The 21,290-nt window shown below is 37.9% G+C and overlaps 1 protein-coding gene across 3 annotated transcripts in view; it reads right to left on the bottom strand.

Moving 5' to 3' along the window:
* The window catches only part of CYB5R4 (cytochrome b5 reductase 4), a 100,428-nt gene that overhangs the window by 56,044 nt on the left and 23,094 nt on the right, over positions 1-21,290 (bottom strand). For all 3 annotated transcript variants that reach the window (XM_086707341.1, XM_086707340.1, XM_025926129.2), the window contains exons 3-4: positions 7,687-7,787; positions 3,902-3,983 (exon numbers count right to left, since the gene is read on the bottom strand). In XM_086707341.1, coding sequence (XP_086563467.1) covers positions 3,902-3,983; positions 7,687-7,787 — 183 coding nt within the window. The remainder of the gene's footprint in view (positions 1-3,901; positions 3,984-7,686; positions 7,788-21,290) is intronic.

Genomic DNA, 21,290 nt, shown 5'->3' with positions numbered 1-21,290 from the left:
TATTTCTGACACATTAGATCTTTCTCTTTAGTTACCCTGTTCCTTTTACAAGCTCTACTCCTGCTGGTTAGCCTGGAGTCCAAACTGTATCTTGAGTCTCTACTGTTAACAAAACAAAACAAAACAAATAACAAAAACGATCCACTTACTTGGAATCAACACCTTTCTGATTTGTAAAATTCTTGTCTTTGCTTCCTAATGCTTTTCAAGTTGTCTCATCACTCCCAGCTACTGGCCTCACCCTAGCAAAAACACTTACACTCCAAAAAGGCTTTAGAGTGAAACCTGGATTCACAGCCCTAATCTCACATGCTCCGGCAATAATAATAATACTTTCTTTTTTACGGAAACAGAACCATCTTTCGAGGTGAAACGCTTCAGTCCATGCTGGTTTACGCCTGATAACTGTAGGACACACAAAGGAACAGAATGTAAGCAGCCTCAGTACCGCAGGGGTGGAGGGGTGAAGGTAGCTAGGACCGCGGCAACCACTTCTACCAGCTCCACTGCCCACCCCCCTGCAGCTTATTAGGCGCTAGTGGTCAGCAAACATGCCTTTGCTTAATCCTCACAATAACGTTAGCATGTTTTCTTCTTAAATCCCATTTTACTGCTGAGGGAAAACTCTCAGATCTGTCAACTGGTACCAAAGAACATAACAGCTTATAAGTGGCAGAGATGTGCTCTGACCCCATGTCAGCTTCATGAAATTTGTGCTTTCTGTAGATCCTATGCTGCCTCAGTAATCAATATTTAAGGACAGTGACAGCTGAGGACAGTGTTAAAAAGGAATCTTTTAATTTATGAATACAAAATATCTGACTCCATATCTCATTCTGCATAGGAAACGTGTTCATACCCCCCTGAGCCAGGTGGTGACGAGGAGAAAGAATACTCACCACAGTTTACTTTTTTATGATTAGGATTCAGAAAGCCTGTCTCCTCGACCCTTCAAACCTCCTGATTTTGGTTTTGTGGTTGCTGTTTTATTTTTTAATTTTTCCTTTTCAGTCTTACCTACCTGTATCTAATCCTCCTCGTTACTGAATGATTTTAGGTTGCCAGTTATTTTCTCTCAGCAGTTTTAAGATACTGTTCTATTGTTTTCTGGCTTCTACTGTTCTTCTGGTAAACAGGCTATGGCGGCTTATAAATTACACCTAGTAGCTTAGCTGTCAATTCACTAAGCACTGGTCTGTTACTAAATCCGTCTCTCTCTGGCTGTTTCTGGATCTTCTCATTGTCTTCAGTGTTCTGCAGTTTTACTACAAAGAGTCCATGTGTGGATTTCTTTTTATTTTGTTTGGGATTTGCCAAACTTGCTGAGTTTGAGGATTTATGACATTAGTTCTGGAACATTCTTGGCCATTATCCCTTCAAGATGTTGCCTCTTCCTCATTCTCACTTCTACTTACTTCTGGAAATCTGATTACAAGTGTTGGATCCCCCACACCTCTTGCATATTTTTTTACACCTTTGTTTCTCTGTGGTACATTCTGTATAATTTACGCTGCTCAATCTTGCCATTCACTGAGCTCTTCTACTATGTCTAAACTCTTTGGCTACTTGTGCTATGTAATTTTCAAACTCACCACCTCTATTTTTCATTTCTAGAAATTCTCTCGTTTTTTAATTCAACACAATTAAATTTTAACAGTCTCTGTTAGCAATTTTAACAGTCTCTTGTTTTTTACTCATGTTACTAATAGATTCTTATTGTCCTTAACATTTCAAATATAACTGGTTTTAGTCTGTATATGAATAATGAAGCCCTAAGGGTGAAATTCTACTCTTGTTTCTTGCAGAAACAAGAAACAATGATTTGTTTCCTCATGTGTTGTCTAATTTTTTATTGGAAACTAATAATTATCTGATGTGTACCTGTGGGAATTTTGAGGGCTTTAGGTCATAAGCGTGTTTCACGATTAAAAATGTGTATACACCTCTGACAAACAGCCTGGGAAACTACTAATGGGAGGCCATTTTATGTTTTGGTTTGAGGTTTCTGAGACCACATAGGTGGAATATATTTGAATTCCCAACTCTTATGTAGGTAGGGCTGCGGTTACAAATTCTCTGAGGAAATCTCTCTTTCCTCTCCCCTGTCACCTCATAAATAAGGTCAGGGCAGACAAAATAACCTGACATTCCCTTGTGTTGGACAGATTTTCTTCATGCTTTCCCATTTCACTCATTACACAGACCTTCAAGAGTCCAAGCCATAGGAAGGGATCTCGGTTCCAACTCCCTGCTTTTAGAGACCCACAATCTGGTCTTCCACCCACTGTGTGACCGTTAACATTCTGGCATGGCTCTTAATCTAGATGATATCCAGATCATTAGATAAGTGCTAGAAGGAAACGGAGGCTTCAGAGCTAGCTTATCACCCTGGATTGCTGCCTGAACTTACCCTTTTTGTATGGGGAAATATCTGGAGATTTTGAACCAATCCGCTTATTTTAAATGGTGTTTATCATATTTGGTGAAGTATTTTGAGAGTCATCTGTCTTTCATTTCCAGAGAGGAAGAAAGAAACCAGAAAAGTCCTTTTTCTAACTTCACGTCCCTCATGGAATAAGAGCCTCAGGAACCCGCATACTTTCTGATACTACAGAAGAAGACATGACCATTAGTACCAGATTATGTAAATGAGATAAGGAACAGTCAGGATGAGGTAAAAGTAGTCATTCAGAAACTCGAATTAATACTGTGTCTCCTGCTGGCAGTGAATTAGTGAATTTAGGAGTCAGTTAAAAGGAGAAAGGAATTGGCTTAAAACGTAAACTGGTTTGGAAGAACTTCCAGACACTAAAAGTCACATTAGTGTGCTTTTGGTATACACACATACTGCTTATTTGTTTTGTAACAATGGGAAGAAAAAGAAATAATCCTTTTTGAGCATCTATTACACTCACGGTGAAAGGAACTTTACTCATGTTACTTCTTAGTCCTATGAATCACTGTACAGATGAAAACTGAGGGTGAGAGGTAGAAACTGGCCCAAAGACTGCACAGTCAATAGGCCGTGGAGCTAGGGTTCAAATCTGGGCATGCCTGTGCTATTTCCACACTGCTGACAGAGGCCTTGAATGACAAAATTCACTGAACTAATAAACAGAAGACTCAGGTCAAATAAGCCAATTTATTCTTAATTGAGTGTCAAAGTCAGGAGTTACTTAAAAGAAACGACTACCGTTCTATCCACAGTCAAGAATTAAGGGCAGCATTTCTGCTATTCCTGTTGCATGTCCAAAATTTTCAGAGAGTGCTCTTCTGAAAGAAGCTTAGGAGGCAAAGAGGTGATCTCCAACACCATACAGATTGTAGAGTCAGGTCAGAAGGTTAGGGTAGGGAATCGGGTGTATTTTAAAAGTAGTTTAAAATCAGAACAAGGGTTTTCCATAATACAGGGGCAAGGAGGGGAAGGTTCAAGGCAAATGGGAGACAAAGCTGGGAGGAAAAATTTCATTGTATAACATCATAATTTCTGGGTTTTGAGTCATGTGACTATATTACATATTCAAAAAAAAAAATTCTCAAAAACGAGTCTAAAATTCAACTTTAACCAAGTGTTCTAGCTAACCCATGTAACAAAAGAATGAAAGACTAATAATGAAAACTAAATAAGAAGTAAATAGAGTCCATTCACTTCCATAATGCTCATTCCTCACACGTATGAATGTTCTCTCAAAACCTGTCAGTATTCTAAGGTTAAGTCATTGCTTCATTCATTCATTCATTCATTCATTCATTTAAAATCTTTACAGTGGCTGGACCAGGAGGCCGGTGAAAAATAAGAACAATATAGTGATTTATTTAAATCTATCTGTCGAAATCTAAGTAAAAAAAAAGTACGTGCGTGTTACACATCACTGCCAGGTTAGCACTTGGCACAACTTACCTTTAGGAAGAGCAGGTTTAACTGCCATTCTGCCAACCAGACATTCTTTCAGCATGGATTCATAATTGACCCAACGATGAACCTGGTGTGGGATGTAAATGACAGAGAAGCGACATGACTCTGACTCCTGAGATGCTCTAATTTTATTCAGAGCAAAACTAAACATACTTAGACTGCTCTGGAAAACTAAGCAGGTTCAATTAGCCAGTAAGGGAGTGACAGGAAGGCAGCGTACAATGTTCTCCAAGGGCCGTGTACAGACCTTTCAGATACCCATGAAGTCTCAACTAGTTTCATAATAATACTAAGATGTTATTTGTCTTTTTCAGCAGTGTTGACGCTTGCACTAATGTGGGAAAGGCAATGGTAGGTAAAACTGCTTGCATGCTGGCAAGTCAAGGCAGAGGTTTCAATCTTTATATTCTTCACCATCACATACCCATGGGGGCCAGGGGATTGGTTTCATTTAAGAATATGCTTTATGAAGTAGAAGAAATTATTACTTTTCTTAAGTCTCAATATCTGAGAGGAGGTCTTGCTTACATTCTGTGTAACAAAATGAGAAGTTCTCAAAAACACTTCTGCTGCAAAGTAAGATCCTCACCTTGAAGGAAAACACCCAGGCAATTTTTTGATTTGCAAACTGAACTGAGCTTTTGTCTCAGAAGACCATTTATATGTAAAAGAAAAAAAAATGACTGATAAACAAACTGGTTATTCAGACTTGGGTATCTGACAGACATTTTCTTGAAAACGAACAGACTGAGATTGTCACGTCAAGGAAAACAACTGCCATTATTTGTTGCCTGACTCATCAGTGGGAATTAAATTTAAACACCCTCTGGAGGACACCTTCTCAATATACATTAAAAGCCTAAAAATATGCAGCTCTTTCACTGAGTAATTTGTGAATTTACCTGAGAAAATATTCACATACACACGAAGATGCAAGTACCAGGATATTCATCACAGCACTATTTATATTAGCAAAATATTGGAAACAACCTAGATGTCGAATTGTAAAAGACCAGTAAAAGAAAACTAATAAATTATTCAATAAAATACTAGATAATCAGGAAAATAATCAGGTCAAATAATACTGATATGAGAATGCTTGTGTACACTCCTGAGTTAGTAAATATATACTAAAATAACAAATATGCAATATATGTATATAATTATAAGGGAGCCTCCATTTATGAATATAAATTAAAATTCCATATGCCAAATATTTATGGAGCATCCAATGACATGTAAAGCACTATCCCTGGGGCTAGAGCATTGGGTAGAATTTTGACAGATAAATGAAGAAGAAGGATATCCAAGGAGGCAAAAGTATGAGGTATCCCAATCATGGAACGGGTGATTGGCTCAAAGTACTTCCATTTGCTCAAAGCCAAATGCATGTTGAGGATATTTACTTTAATACAGTCTTTTGAAGGCCTCAAAGGCCATGATAATGACTTTTGATTTATCCCATTGTCAATGGTGAGCATCAGAGAGCTGTAGAACAAGGTGCTAAGATGACTGTCTTTAAGAACACTAATCTAGCTGTCATGTTATTTACATTGGTACTGGAAAGTAAAGGGATCTGTACAGTGTTACAATGGTAGGGCCAGAGAAGGTGATAATGACTTGATCTAAGGCAGTGGGAAGAGAGAAAAGAATGTAATGTTTAAAGACAGCATCATGGGATTTCGCTAGTGACCAGATAGTGGTGCACAATGAGAAAAGGCAAAAATTACTTAAGTGGCTTCAGGTCCCCATTACCAGAAAGAGGAAAACAGAGGGGGAGTAAAAGGGAAGTAGATGGGTTGATATTATTTGAGAGCAAAATGAGTTGAAGTGCCAACAGGTTATCAAATTGCCCATCAAGCATCTGAAAATACACAACAAGAGGTCAGAAGCGGGATCTAAAGTAAAGACAGATCTGACAGAGAAAAGATTATTTAATATTCTTTGTGCAACTCAAATACTAGCCATGAATAAGTTCTCCAGTGTTTAAAGATATAAAAATCTTCACCACAGAATCTAGAATATAAAGTTGTTTATTTCTGTGGTAAGTGAAAGTCTTAAATAAACATCACTGGTCCTACGAAAGCCACGGGGAATGCAGCAATCTGGTAACTAACATACTGTTTAAACTGCTAAAGAATTTAACACTATAGCAGTTCTTGTGACTTCTCCGAAACAATTTTGCTTAAATAAGGTCCATATTAACTTCACAACACTGAGGAATATAAATAGGACTAGATTTTACTGAGGAATCTTCTTGTGGAAGAGTGTATTCAGAATCAAGAGGTTACAGAATAGATATAAGAAAAAAGTATGGCAGACAATTTTTCACACAAATGCTTCCAAACTTTTCTATTTGGCTTGCATTGAGAGACAATAACAGCTACCAAATGATGATGAGAATTTGCCTTAAAACAGCAATAAAGGGGCACCTGGGTGGCTTAGTTGGTTAAGCATATGGCTCTCAGGTCATGATCTCGCAGTTTCATGAGTTGGAGCCGGCGTTGGGCTCTGCGCTGACAGTGTGGAGCCTGCTTGGGATTTTCTCTCTATCTATCTCTCCCTCCCTTGCTCATGCTGTCTCTCTGTCTCTTTCTCTCTTCTCCAACCCAGGAAGAACACTAATTGCAAATAGGATTCTGCTATTTAAGCAGATGCACATTAAGTACATTTAAATATGAAACAAACTATATTTCTGGCAACCTGGTCAAAAAATAAATCCTAAAATGGATGAAAAAGTAGAAGGAACAGAAATCAAATTATATTTGTTCAGAAGTCAACTCTAAAAATAACCCAATCTGACTCTGGTATCTGAAATGGTAAAATCCCAGTACTACAACGTGGATAATCATCACAAAATACAAAATAAAGTATATGTGAGACAAAAGCAAATTTCTGTTCTTCTCAAGATTGTTTCAAAATAACAGTTCACCCTATTGACAGCAAACATAACTCTATGTAACTTTAAAATAGTATAAGAGCCAATGTTTGTTTTTAGTCAATGTAAGGGGAAAGATGACTAATTTAAATTTTTTTTTTTTTTCAACGTTTATTTATTTTTGGGACAGAGAGAGACAGAGCATGAACGGGGGAGGGGCAGAGAGAGAGGGAGACACAGAATCGGAAACAGGCTCCAGGCTCTGAGCCATCAGCCCAGAGCCTGACGCGGGGCTCGAACTCACGGACCGCGAGATCGTGACCTGGCTGAAGTCGGACGCTTAACCGACTGCGCCACCCAGGCGCCCCAAAGATGACTAATTTAAATAAACGTCTTTTGAAATATACATTCAGAATCTCTGCTATCACTCTAGGAAAAATAAGTTTTCTATTCATTAATCATCTGATTTTCTACATGATAAGCAGATTCAGTACAGCAAGATAGGCCAATTATATAACAATTCCCAAATGAGAAAAAACTAAGGGCAGAGAAGCTAAGTGGCTTGTTCTTTTTTCCAATTGTTACTGTCGTCCATAAGCCAATCGTCATCATAATCAAAATTAATAAAAACTGAGTAATCAGCTGCTAGCAGAGGAGACAGCAAGCACTTAAGAGGAGACTCCTGGATACAGATTTGAAACCATCTCTACAATCATAGTAAAATAATTCAAAGGCAAATTAAACAGTTGTTATTCTCGAGTATCTTCCCAAATTTCAAAATTCAAGCCAATGCATATGAAATTTGTGCAACTATTTTTTTCTACAACTATCACACTGCTAAATCTAAGAGAACCCTCCTACTGTAATAGTACAATTAATTTCACCACCTTACCTGATCAAAAAGGTCAGTACCATCCGATCCTGCCGCTCTCATTAGTTCATCTTCTCCACCAGGATGATACTCCATATATGGAGTGACATTATAAACAAACCCTGTATCAAAACAAGAGGAAATAATATCATAAAAAAACTTCTTAAAAATTATACAAACTAGGGGCGCCTGGGTGGCGCAGTCGGTTAAGCGTCCGACTTCAGCCAGGTCACGATCTCGCGGTCCGTGAGTTCGAGTCCCGCGTCAGGCTCTGGGCTGATGGCTCAGAGCCTGGAGCCTGTTTCCGATTCTGTGTCTCCCTCTCTCTCTGCCCCTCCCCCATTCATGCTCTGTCTCTCTCTGTCCGAAAAATAAATAAACGTTGAAAAAAAAAAAAATTCTAAAAAAAAAAAAAAAAAAAAAAAATTATACAAACTAGAAATGTAAGTTTCAATAAATCTTTTCAAATACATCCTTTTTAACAAATCATTATTATTTCTAAGTATTAAAAACATAAACAGTCAAAGATTTCACCATACTCGCAAGCTAACAAGTTAGCCTGCCAGTTTCATGGGTCCTCGGCAGAAAACATCAGACACAGAGGACAGTTTAGTACTCACATCACTAGCAGTAGCCACAATATCAGCATTTGCATGAGTTCCCTGAACCCCAATTCCTACAGACCTTTGGAAAGAGGGTCAGATCATACCTGTACACTCAATGTGCTGCATGACAAGAGGGGAAATTTGAGTTTAGGAAAGTCGAGTCTTTTATAATGAGCAGTAAGCACACGTGTCCTTCGTTCTGGAGGAAGACATTTTCTTTATTGTACCCAACAGTAGGCAAGTGGTCCTTTGCTCTAGAGTCACTAGCTCTACCTCCTGAGGTTGTTTACTATGCACACATCCTTGAAAAGACAGTCAATACTTCTGCTCATAAGATGTGCAAATATCTGAAAACCCTATAGAAAATTGCCTCCTAACACAAAGAAATAATCAAACACTGTTTATAATTTTTAAAAGCTCTCTCTCTCTAATATTTCTACTTCATCATCCTCTACTGCGCTGATAGGAGAATCTGATGAAAAAGAATCAAGGTCTCATCCATGTGTCTGATCATCTCAGTGAACGCCAAGCAATCAAGAGTGCCTGGGCCACTTAGGCATGCTCTGGGAAAGCAAGCACAATTCTTTTCTGCAGTTGCCCAAGGAACAAAGATTATTGTTTAGATCTTAATAAACCCTTTATCTTCCAGGGGTATTTATTTCATCTGTTCATACATTTAAATGTATGGTTATCATTTTTAAAAAAAAGAACAGGAAACAACAAAGGAGGAGTTGCTTTGTTCTCAAAGCAAGAAGGCTAGGAGTTGCTAGCCTTCTCAGAGAAATGAGTTGTTTTTTAGTCCTTTACTTGAAAACTACAGAGTAGATAAATCCAGCCCTGAAGACACCTCAAGGGTGCCATGAGAACCAGTGGTTTTCTTCTATCCAGGACATTTCCCTCTCTATGTTATGACTTCCATGAATTTAAATCACCTCAGATAACTTAAAATGTTCATCTACAGAATAATCTTGGGAGGAAAGAAGTGATTGGGTTTCAGACCCAAAAAGGCACTGTAGTTTTTCCACAAGTTTAATTTTAGAGAATAACCAACTAGGTAGATTTCTTTATAAAACTGCTTAAAAAGCAATTTAGGCAACAAAAAGAAGTAAATTCACAAAATCTTTCAGCAGTCCTCCAAATAAGTCTGAGGAGGAAAAAAAAAAAAAAAAAAGCAACTGGTGGAGTTTCCCCCTTCCTTCTTCCCTATCCATCTTCTCCACCAAATTTGGAAGGAATTTTTCCTATTGTTTAGTGCTTCGAAATCCATAGTCCACAAATGCCAGAGATAATGATTAGGATCAGAATTATTCCCAATTGATTTTTTAAAGACAGAATGCCTTCCAGACAAAAGAATCCCAAACTTCCCCTGTAACCAAACCTTGACTAGAGTTTCTCAAGAACATGAGACTTAGAACACACGATCACGCACCGTCTTTGATGGAATTTCATTACCTGTCAGTAACCAGCAGAAAGACAAACAGGCAGGCAGCCCTGCCAGCTATCCAGAATCAGCATAGAAAGCCTAAAACACCCCACACAAGTTCTCTTCAGCCTCCCGACCCTTTAGACTGACCTTCAGCCTCTCTCATCAACTCACTCTGGACGTGAACAACTCCCCATGCTCTTTAAAGGGACAAGACCAGGAATGCCTAGACAATCCCTCACTATAAGGAATTGAGACTTAATGTCCCGGCCCAAGAAATGTTAGATCCAACCACACTTGGCTCATGATTTGTTAATTATGACATATAAACCTAGCTCCAAAAATGCAAATGATGTTTTTCGTCTGGTGCCGAGGCTCACTCTTCTCTCTTTTTCTTCCTCTATTTTATGTCCTTCCTTTTTCCTTTTCAAAAGCATTCCTGAAAACTAAAACTTGAATGTGGCAGACGAAAACAAATGCAAAGAACCGGACCTTATGCTCTCCTTCTGTGCTTCACTGTATTCTGTTTGTACTATATATGCTTTTTAAAAAACAAGCCTCTAGCTTCCTATATCCTTACTACCTGGTTTTTAGAAACTGACTTTGCAACCTTCTAAATTTTGCAACGACGCAACTTCTTCCTACAGCTTTAGTTGCTCAAGTATGGCAGATGTATACAACTGATTGCCTATTAAACAGATAGTATTTGGGGGCCCACAGACATAATCTCAACTTTATGCTAGGCTATTAATAAATTCTGCAAAACCTAAATCCTAATAATGACATTAAGAACAAAAATAGGCAGGAAGAGATTCATAAAACACCAATCCTGAATGGTACAAAATTGCTGTGACCAAGATCCTCTGGTTACAGTCCAATTGGTGCTTTTAGATCATCTACTTGGGTCACCTTCAGTTGCAGGGGAAGATTTAAGGAGAGTATCTATTGACTTTATTGATGAGTTGATCTATCCATCCACTCATCCACCCATCTACCCATCCATCCATCCATCCATCCATCCATCTTATCTATCCGTTCCCTGCTTTGTACTGCTTTTTTTTTTTTTCTGGATTTTGTTTTATAAATTCTGACCAGGGACAGATTGCCTAACTACTGTTAATAAAAGCAAGTTAATTTCACAATATATACACATACAAATCATAATGTTGTACATCATAAACTTAAGAAGTGCTATATGTCAATTATATCTCAATGTAAGGGAAAAAATATAGATAAAAAAGAACAACTTGTTAAAAATTAAAATTAAAATACAACAGGTTTATTAGGAACATATGCTCTAATGTTTAAATACATCACCTTTTAAATGCCCAAGCAATATTCAGGGGTACATTTTTAGCTAACTCATCCTAGCAGAGTTGCCGTGCAATTGAAAACATGCACTCAGAACAATGGCTACACTAAGTTTTTTAGGCAAGGTACTGGTAGTACCTGTGCCAATATTTTCGCAGTAAGCTATCTCTTTTGTGTTAATAGGTCTGGAACTCTGAGCTCTCAACTAAGTTCTTAGAATAACAATTACGCACTTTAAAATGACCAGTTAGTGCTTTGCATCCTCAGAAACTTACACTACTTGGGGTTCTCTCTCTCCCTCACTCTCTGCCCCTCTCCAGCTTATGCTTGCACACACACTCTCTCTCAAAATAAATAAATTTTAGAAACATAGAAATACTGCATAATACTTGGCATGTACGTGATAGGCAGTAAATAAATTTTTGTTGAATGAATACCATGTGGGGCTTTAGAGCTAAATCTATGTTTGAATTTTAAACAAAGATTAATTTTAAATCTGACTACAAAAATACCCCTTTTACTTACAGCGGTAGTTCTCAAATTTGGGGACTTGAAGATCTCTTCACTCTTTAAAAAATTGAGGACCCCCAAAGGAGCTTTTGTTTATGATGGTTATATCTATTGATGTTTTTACCTTTCATAAATGGAAATTAAGAAATTTAAAAAGGTAGCTCTTTCTGCCCACAGGTCCTGTCCCTGTTCTTTAATAAAACAACAAAAGATGGAAAGAGAAAAAGACAAAGAGAAAAAGAAAAGAAAGAAATTTAAAGAATATTTTTAAATTAAAAATAAAAACAATAAGCTCACTATATATTATCCCAAATAATAGGTATTTTTATGAAAAATAACTATATTTTCAAAAAAAAAAAAAGCTAGAGAAGTGCCATTGTTTTAAATCTTGGCACATATCTTTAAAGCGTGGCTTAATAGTTGACACCTGTATTCTCATGTCACCTTCTGCACCTAATCTTATATACCTGTGAAAGAAGTATTTTTTTAAAAGGCAGATAACAGTATTACTACAAAGAATTTTTGGCCTTGGACCACCCACCAAAAGAGTTTTGAGCTCCCTCAGGAACCCCTGGATCATGCTTTGAGACTCTCTGACATAAAATAGAACAAAGAAAAAATGACAAATTATTAGTGGGTGTGTGGCCTGAACCATGGGGATGCAGTTCACTCCTTACTGGTGAGCCTTTAGGGTTCACATATGGTTACATAACCTGAAAAAGTATGGGAGCCTCATCTGGGAGATAGATTAATAGGTATAAATGTCACTTGAGTCTTACACTGTGGTGTCTGCTATAGAGCTGGCACTGAGAATAAGTTGAGGCTTGCTGCAATCCAGTTGTGAGTTCACTTATCTGAGATACGTGATTCAGGTTCTGTAGGTGGGAAAAGGCTTTTTCTACCTATGGGAAGTTGGAGTGGTAACTGAAAAAGAGTGCTCTGAAACGAAGTTTCACACAATGTTGCCGAGAATGGAACACGTCTGGCAGTTCCTCAAAAGGTTAAAAATAGACTGTGTGTGATCCAGATTTATTCCTAGGTGGATACTCAAAAGAAAGAAAAATATATGCTCATGCAAAAACGTGCACATGAATGTTCATAGCAACATACTTCATAATAACTTAAATGTCAATGAGCTGATGAACAGATAAAGAAAGTGTATCATATCCATATGTGGAGTAATATTCAGCCAGAAAAAATACTGAAGTATTGACACATGCTACAACATGGATGAACCCTGAAAATAGTATACTAAGTGAAAGAAGGCAAACACAAAAGACCATACATTTCATGCTTTCATTTAAATGAAATGTCCCAAATTTGCAAGTCTCAACAGACAGAAAGGACATTAGTGGTTACCTAGAGCTGGGGAGGATGGCTAAAGAATGTTTCTGCATATTGCTAAACCATAGCATCTGCGGTCAGTGACCGCTATATAGGGACTCAGATTCTTCACAACATCAGTATCAAAAACTCAAAGGTGATTTCTCCTTTTCAAAAAACTAATGAGTCTCCTTTTGTTTGCTTGTTTCTTTTTAATACTTTTTAAGTTCAGATCATGTGACCAGTGTTACTAGTGTCTCTTTTACTTGGCTGCTAGGAAGTTCAGGACTACATTTAATGCTCAATCATAGTAATACTGTTAGCTAGGTTAGGCAACTGGTATATTTTCTTTTCTTTTATGTTTTATTGTGGGTTTTTAAAATTCTTACACATAAAGTTAAACATCGTGTTGCACGATGCCTTAGTCTTTAGCAGTAACAGTTAGGGTTTAAATTACAACAAATATAAAAAGTACATGTGAAAAACGAGGGGCATTTACCAAGATGGAGAAGAGTTCTTTCTGTGCAAAATGGCAACATTAGTTTTTAGGTATAAAAATGACACTGAACATTGAACTCAAACCTTTAAATAAGCAGTGAGCTCCGAGACACTGGTACTATTTAAGTACATGATGGATGATGGTCTGTAGATCTTATAGAGGTTAAGTCCTGTACTAATGAGAAATCAGACTAAAAACTGACTTTAGAGTTTTCCCAGTTTTTTTAAAAAAAATTTTTTTTTAACGTTTATTTATTTTTGAGACAGAGAGAGACAGAGCATGAACGGGGGAGGGGCAGAGAGAGAGGGAGACACAGAATCGGAAACAGGCTCCAGGCTCTGAGCCATCAGCCCAGAGCCCGACGCGGGGCTCGAACTCACGGACTGCGAGATCGTGACCTGAGCTGAAGTCGGACGCCCAACCGACTGAGCCACCCAGGCACCCCGAGTTTTCCCAGTTTTAAGACATAGGGCTCAATCCCACGAACCGCGAGATCATGACCTAAACTGAAATCAAGAGTTGGTCACTTAATCAACTCAGCCACTTAGGAGCCCCTGTAGTATTTCTATTTATTTCACTATTCACCACAGTTCATTTTGTTGGCTCTAAAATAAATGAAGGGCTCTAAAGGAAACATGTTTACTGGGTTAACACAGTAAAATCATAGCTTATTTCACAGTATTCAAATGCAGAGCCAGTTTTGCAAGTGAAACTGTGACTACTTTGCCATCTTGTGTTCAATAAAGAAATAGCACATTATTTTTATTTTACATCTACTGATATTTATCTAGTTTCTCCTAGCAACTGCTGAGAGAGGATGGTAAAATATGCAACAATGATTGTGGATTTTAAGTCTATGTTTCAATACTATTAATGTTTGTCTCATGTATTTTGAAACTTTGTTACAAGGCATAAACAGTCTTCCTAATGAACTGACTCTTTATCTCTAGTTAAGATTTCTTGTCTTTGTCTGGTTATATCTTTTATCTAATTTTAATATAGTCCAATCTTATTATACTTACTATCTAGACAGTATATGTTTTTCTAAGCATTTACTTTCAACCTTTCTGTCTCCTTATATTTAAAATGTATCCCTTATACAGAGCACCTGAACACACATTTCTACAAAGAGATACAAATGGTCACCAGGCACATGAAAACATGCTCAACATCATTCATCATCAAAAAAATGCAGATCAATCCACAATGAGATATCACCTCATATCTGTCAGAATGAGTAAAATCAAAAACATGAGAAATAACAAGTGTTGGCAAGGATGTGGAGAAAAAGGAACCCTCACGTACCGGCAGTAGGAAATCAAATTGGTGCAGCCACTGTGGAAAACAGTATGAGGTTCATCAAAAAAATTAAAAATAGAAATACTGTAGAATCTATAATTCCACTACTGGGTATTTATCCAAAGAAAACAAAGACACTAATTTGAAAAGATACATGCACCCTTGTGTTTATTACAGCATTATTTACAATGGCCAAGATATGAAAGCAACCCAAGTGTCCATTGATTGATGAATGGATAAAGATGTGGTATATTATATACACAGTGGTATATTGGTCAGCCATAAAAAAAGAATGAGGTCTTGCCATTTGCAATAAACGGATGAACCTAGAAGGATTACGCAAAGTGAAATAAGTCAGACAGACAAATACCATATGATTTCACTCATAAGTGGAATGTACGAAACAAAACAAAAATGAACAAAGAAAAAAAAGAGACAAAAAAAGTGACTCTTAAATACAGAGAAAAAAAACTAGTGGTTCCCAGAGAGGAGGCGGGTTGGGGGATGGGTGAAATACACGGAGGGGATTAAGAGTGCACATATAGTAATGAGCACTGAGTAATGTATAGAATTGTTGAATCATTATACTATACACCTGAAACTAATATAACACTGTGTGTTAATTATACTTCAATAAAAAAAGAAAAAAAAAAGGAGAGGAGTTGACCTAAGGTACTTTGGAAACCAATGTTTTGACTGGGAATGTAAAACTAAAGACAAAATTATACAAAACACTAAAATAAACAAACCAACAAAGTGTATCCCTTATAGCCATCATGTAGTTAGGTCTTGACACACAAACACACAATCTCTTTCAATTCAAATAACTGGTCCATTTATACTTGATTATTGATGTGGCTGAATTCAGAGCTACCATTTTATGTCTTCATTCTTATTCTCAAATTTTCTTTTTCTTCTTCCAAGTTTTCTGCCTGTGTCTCTGTTCCTCTTTCCCTGCCTTCTTTTGGGTTAACAAAGTATTTTTTAGAATTTCATTTTATCTACTGACTTTTTAGTTATACCTCTTTACATTATTTTTAATTTTTTAAGTGATTGTTCTAGGGATATATAGTATATGTCCTTAACTATAACCAATCCACTTGAGTTAATACTGTATCCCTTTTTACATTTAATATAAAAACCATTTACCACTCTCCATTCCCTATACTTTGTGCAACCCCTCAGTAGAATGTTATAATTTTTGCTTTAAACATTAGTTACCTTTTTTTAACAGGTAAGAGGGGAAAAAGTAATTTTTTCCTCTTTATTCACATATTTACCATTTCCTAAAGATCTGAGCTTACATCTGGTATCATTACCCTTCAACCTGATGAACTTCCTGTCAAAATTCTTATGGTGTAGGTCAGCTAATGCTGAATTCTCAGTTTTTGCTTATCTGAAAAAGTCTTTATTTCCTTTTTCTCTTTAAGGAATTCTGTAACTTTAAAGATACAGAATTCAGGGCTGATGTTGTAGGTTTTTTTCCTTCAACAAATCATTTTTATTGTTTCCGTGTGTGTGTGTGTGTGTGTGTGTGTGTGTGTGTGTGTGTGTCTGACTGTTGTCAAGATTTTCTCTTTATTTTTGGCTTTTAGCAGTTTGAGTATAATGTGCCTCTATGTAATATGGTTTGTATTGATTATGCTTGGATCTGCTAAGCTTCTAAATTGACAATTTCATGTGTTTCACCAAATTTGGGAAATTTCTGGCCATCATGTTTTCAAATATTTTTCTGCCCCATTCTCCTTTTCCTCTCCTTCTAGAACTATGACTACACATATACTAGACATTTTTATTTTGTCCTGTAGGTCCCTGAGCCTTTGTTCAAATTCTTTCTAATCATTGTCCTCTCTGTTTTTCAGATTATATAACTTCTATTAATCTATCTGCAAGTTTACTAAATCCTACTTCTGTTACCTCTAATCTGCTATTAAGCCCATTTAGTAAAAATTTTTATTTCACGTATTATATTTTTCAATTCTAAATTTCCACGTCTTTATAGTTTCTTTTTCTCGGCTGAGATTTCCTATTTGTTCATTCATTATATACATGCATTCCTTTATTTTCATGAGTATAGTTATAATTGGTGCCTTAAAATCCATTTGAATCCTTTTATTTTTTTAAAAGTTTTTTTTCAACGTTTTTTATTTATTTTTGGGACAGAGAGAGACAGAGCATGAACAGGGGAGGGGCAGAGAGAGAGGAAGACACAGAATCGGAAACAGGCTCCAGGCTCCGAGCCATCAGCCCAGAGCCCGACGCGGGACTCGAACTCACGGACCGCAAGATCGTGACCTGGCTGAAGTCGGACGCTTAACCGACTGCGCCACCCAGGCGCCCCTAAATCCTTTTAAATTTAACATCTGGATCATCTCAGAGTCACTCTCCAATAATTGCCTTTTCTCTTCAGCATGTCTGCAAATTTTGAATTATATTCTGGCCATTGTAAATAATATGTTGCTGAAACTCTAAATTCTGTTACCTTCCTCCAAAGAGAATGATTGTTTTAGTACGCGATTAATTGGACTCAAACCCCAAAACTCTGTTTCCCCTCTGTGGGAATGAAAACTGAAACTTCTATTCAGTGCTTTTAGCCTTACTGGAACAGTCAGAGTCTGTCTATGCAAGATTTAGACAGTTTATATTCATCTCTAGATTTCTCTTTTTCTGGATCTTCTCCCTCACTTTCCAGTTGTTCCAGATGCCCCAAACTCTGTCATCTAGTTCTTCAAGCCAGTACGACTGGGAGTCTCCCCTGAGTTTTAGTCATCCTCACAGTACCAAGCTGGGCATGACTTCAAGTTAAATACCATCCGAAATGGGAAACTCACCCAGTAGTTCCTTCTTTTAAATACGGATAACTCCTAACCTCTAGTTTCTGTCTGTTTTGGTTGTTTGCCAGTTTCTTTAGATAGTTATTTTTAAAAAATATTTTGTCTTGAGCTTATAGTTGGTGTTTGCTGGAGTGTTAGTCCAATAGGAGACAATTAGCTATAACCTAAAACTCAACCCTGCATATTATTTTAGAAAACTAGGTAATAATACCTTGCTAATTTCAACGGAGAAAAATGGAAAAGAAATTTATGAAAGACAAATGGATTTCATAACAACTTAAAGTAAACGTGGCCTTGGTATTTAAGAACAGTAACTAGAAACTAGGCTTACAAGATGGTGGATAGTAATTCAAGATTTGAAAGCATTTCAAGATCGAAAGCATTCATTTGTTTCCCACACTCCTGAGAAGTTTCTAAAATGACAGTGAAGGACAAATAACACATAAAGCCATAAAGACACAGAAATCAGAAGAGGAGATGACAGCAATAAAGTTTTGGAAGTCTGAAAGCCAAATGCATGAGTGACAACATACTTAGCAGCATGAAGAAAGGTAAAAATAAAGCTTGTATAAGTTGGAGGGAAACCTATAAAAAGCCAATATGTGCAAAATAACCCCCAAAACTGTAAGACTCAGAAATTCCAGGCCCTTCTGAAGTCAGGGTGCATGAAGGTCTCAAAACTCAATATAAGAAGCAACATAAGCCTTAAATCCCCTCCCCCATCCTACACAACCAAGCGACCAGCCCCTCCCCAACCCTGCAAGAAGTGTAGTTTACTCTCTGGAGAGGATGAACCAGAGAAACACTTACTGAAGGAAACACACTTGGGAGTGGAGGAGAGGTCTGAACTAAACACCTGAAGCAAAGTTTACATGTCAAAACATTAAGATCCACCTCCTACCACCACCATCCCAGCAGCTCCCATTTCACACAGAGCCCTCAGAATACTTATTTACAGATGAGGAGGAGGATTCTACCCCTAAAGACTTGCATACAGGAGGCTGGGGGCACCTGCCAGTGCAGCAATTCATAGAAAAGTTCTGTCCACACACAGACAGCTTCCATTTAGCTCTCTGTTTCATCACTCTCGACATAAAAGGACAAACATTTGAAAAAAGCCTCTAAAATTAAGGTTGGTTTCTAAACAAATTGTCAACCTGTGGTGCAATTTTATTTTTTTTTTTTAATTTTTTTTTCAACGTTTATTTATTTTTGGGACAGAGAGAGACAGAGCATGAACGGGGGAGGGGCAGAGAGAGAGGGAGACACAGAATCGGAAACAGGCTCCAGGCTCTGAGCCATCAGCCCAGAGCCCGACGCGGGGCTCGAACTCACGGACCGCGAGATCGTGACCTGGCTGAAGTCGGACGCTTAACCGACTGCGCCACCCAGGCGCCCCAGTGTGGTGCAATTTTAAAAAGGAAAAGAAAAATGAAAAATGGGACCAGCACTACTTTACAGAACCTAGAGAAAAGTTAGGTAACAACTGTCCGGAATACAACTTGGAGCTTCTAATTCCACCAAACAACTTCAATGATGGTAAATTCAATCTACAAAAAAAGCTAAGAGAGTCTGACCTGAATGCCTCAGTTTGCATGAGAAATTTTAAATAGAATGTGAAAAAGGCCTCTATGCACTTCAGAAGGTCAACAGGGCATAATTATCAAAGATCATCTCATGTGGCATTAGTATAAGGAAAAACAACCCTGATATTTATCTAAAAGGAAATTAATCAGCAAAAGCACTAAAAATTAACCAACGGTCTGAGCAATCAGTTATAGTCTAAATATTTTGAAAACAATTCACAAACCTCTCTTAGGGAGAACAATGAGCAAACATCATTAGCAAGAGTCACATGTGCTATCTACTTAAGCTGGATTTAAAGTTTACATCCTATTAAGCAAGACACCCTCTCTCTAAAAGATGGGTTTTCCCTATTCCATGGGATCATTTCCCTGTCTGCCCATGCTTTAGTTCTACCAGTGATAGCTATCAGCACTCGACTGACTTGCTATTAACTACTTGGGGAAAAAAAAGAAGAAAATATGTCCTTGTGCTTTGGATTATTTTTTATTTTCTAAAGCAAGTCAGCTGCAAAGATTACTTGATATAATGACAAAATTCAGGAGAGAAAGCCACAAGAAAAATTTGTTCCTACTCTTAACAAAAAGAAAAAGCCAGACAATCCAGAAAAACCAAACGTTTTTGAGCCCATCAGGGAGGTGAGGTCATAAGTCAACCATTTATCTAAAATACAGAGTGACGAGCCCCTCAGAGGAGATGGGACACAAGAATTGTTTCATCTTTGACAAAGCACAGAAAAAAGAGATGTTGCTATAAAACAACTGAAATTTTAACAAAATGCTTAAGGGTCAAATGTGCACTGATGCCAATTTAGAATCTGAGGGCCTCAGACACAGAAAATCCTGTACCCACTCACAAATTTCTTCTTCATAGTCTCCCACCCCCTGAGATGCTCCTGAGAACCAGCATGAGCAGAGCTGAGAAAGGGATATTGCTGGCACTGGTGTGTAGTGCCTGCTCTAAGATTTGAGGGTAGAGCAGAAGTGCCAAGAAAAGTCCGTCTACACTTTCGGACTGCATGAATACAAGGTGGTTATCAGCTACTGGTGGGGCAGAAGTGAGAAATTCACCCATGCTTCAGATTGAATCCTGACACGCAGCAAAAGTTGCCTGTTGCTGGGAAGGTACAGTAAAGTCTCTCACCTTCGAGTCCTTGTATTGATACCAAGCAAAAGTTAGCTGCTGCTGCAAAGGGAAGAAAACACAGCTCCTCTTTTATTCTGGTCCAACACCAAGCAAATGCAAGATAAACACTGGAGAAGGGACAGAAAGCCCACTCGTGCCCAGATTCTGTGCCAATACAAAACAGAGGTCTTCTAGCACTGGAAGGAAGACAGGGAAATTGCTCCCAGCCTACACCCTCTGCCCTGTCCTCCTTCTTCTCTACAGATACAAGGCAAAGCTCAGCTGTCAGGAAGGGGGTGGGGGAGAGGCAGAAAACCTGCCTGCTTTCTAGATCCTGCACTGAGTATAAGGCAGAGGACATCTCCACTGGGGAAGTGACAGAAGCACTGGAAAAGTTCAGCCTCTGGGGCAGGTGCACAGGACCTGCCTAAGACTGAGGCTAAAACAGGGAAATTGCAAAACCCCTTCTGTCTCCACCACAAGTCTTGCACCAAGTAACAAGCAAGGGAAGTCCGCCAATGGGAGAGGGGCAAAAGCATGGAAGGAGACCCTATATGGGTATGTAAGGCAAGCGGTCTGCTAAGAGCGGAACAGGAACAATGAGAAAACCCTCCAACGCTGCAGGCTGCACACTAAAAACAAGTTAGCAGTAACTCACTGCTGGAGGAATTTGAAGTCTGTGGTATACTGATGGTAACACTAGCAACAATAAACCCCCAAACCGGCTCAACTACTACCTAGACTGACTCGATCTAATTGTCTGCCAGTAAAAGTGCACCTGTTTCTAAGGGTAAATACCATCGGTTTCTACTGTTCACCAATGTGCAACACGTGACATTCAATCAAACATTAAAAGTCACATTAAAAAAAAAAAGACAAAAGAACTCATTGTCAAAAGAGAAAAACAGCAACACAACCAGACTTAAGATCGTGCATATGTTGGCACTATTACACAGGGATCTTAAAATAACTATAATTAACATCTTAAAAAATCTAGTAGAAAATGTAGATGACATTTAATGGAGGGGAAATTTCCTCACAGAGATAGAAACATAAAAAGGAGTCTAATGGAAATACTAATACATTTTAAAATGGGGCTCAAAAATGAACAA

This window comes from Puma concolor, chromosome B2 (genome assembly GCF_028749965.1).
Source record: "Puma concolor isolate L17-30 chromosome B2, mPumCon1.1.hap2, whole genome shotgun sequence".
Classification (NCBI taxonomy): Eukaryota; Metazoa; Chordata; class Mammalia; order Carnivora; family Felidae; genus Puma; species Puma concolor.
This window is presented reverse-complemented; position numbering and strand designations above follow the sequence as displayed.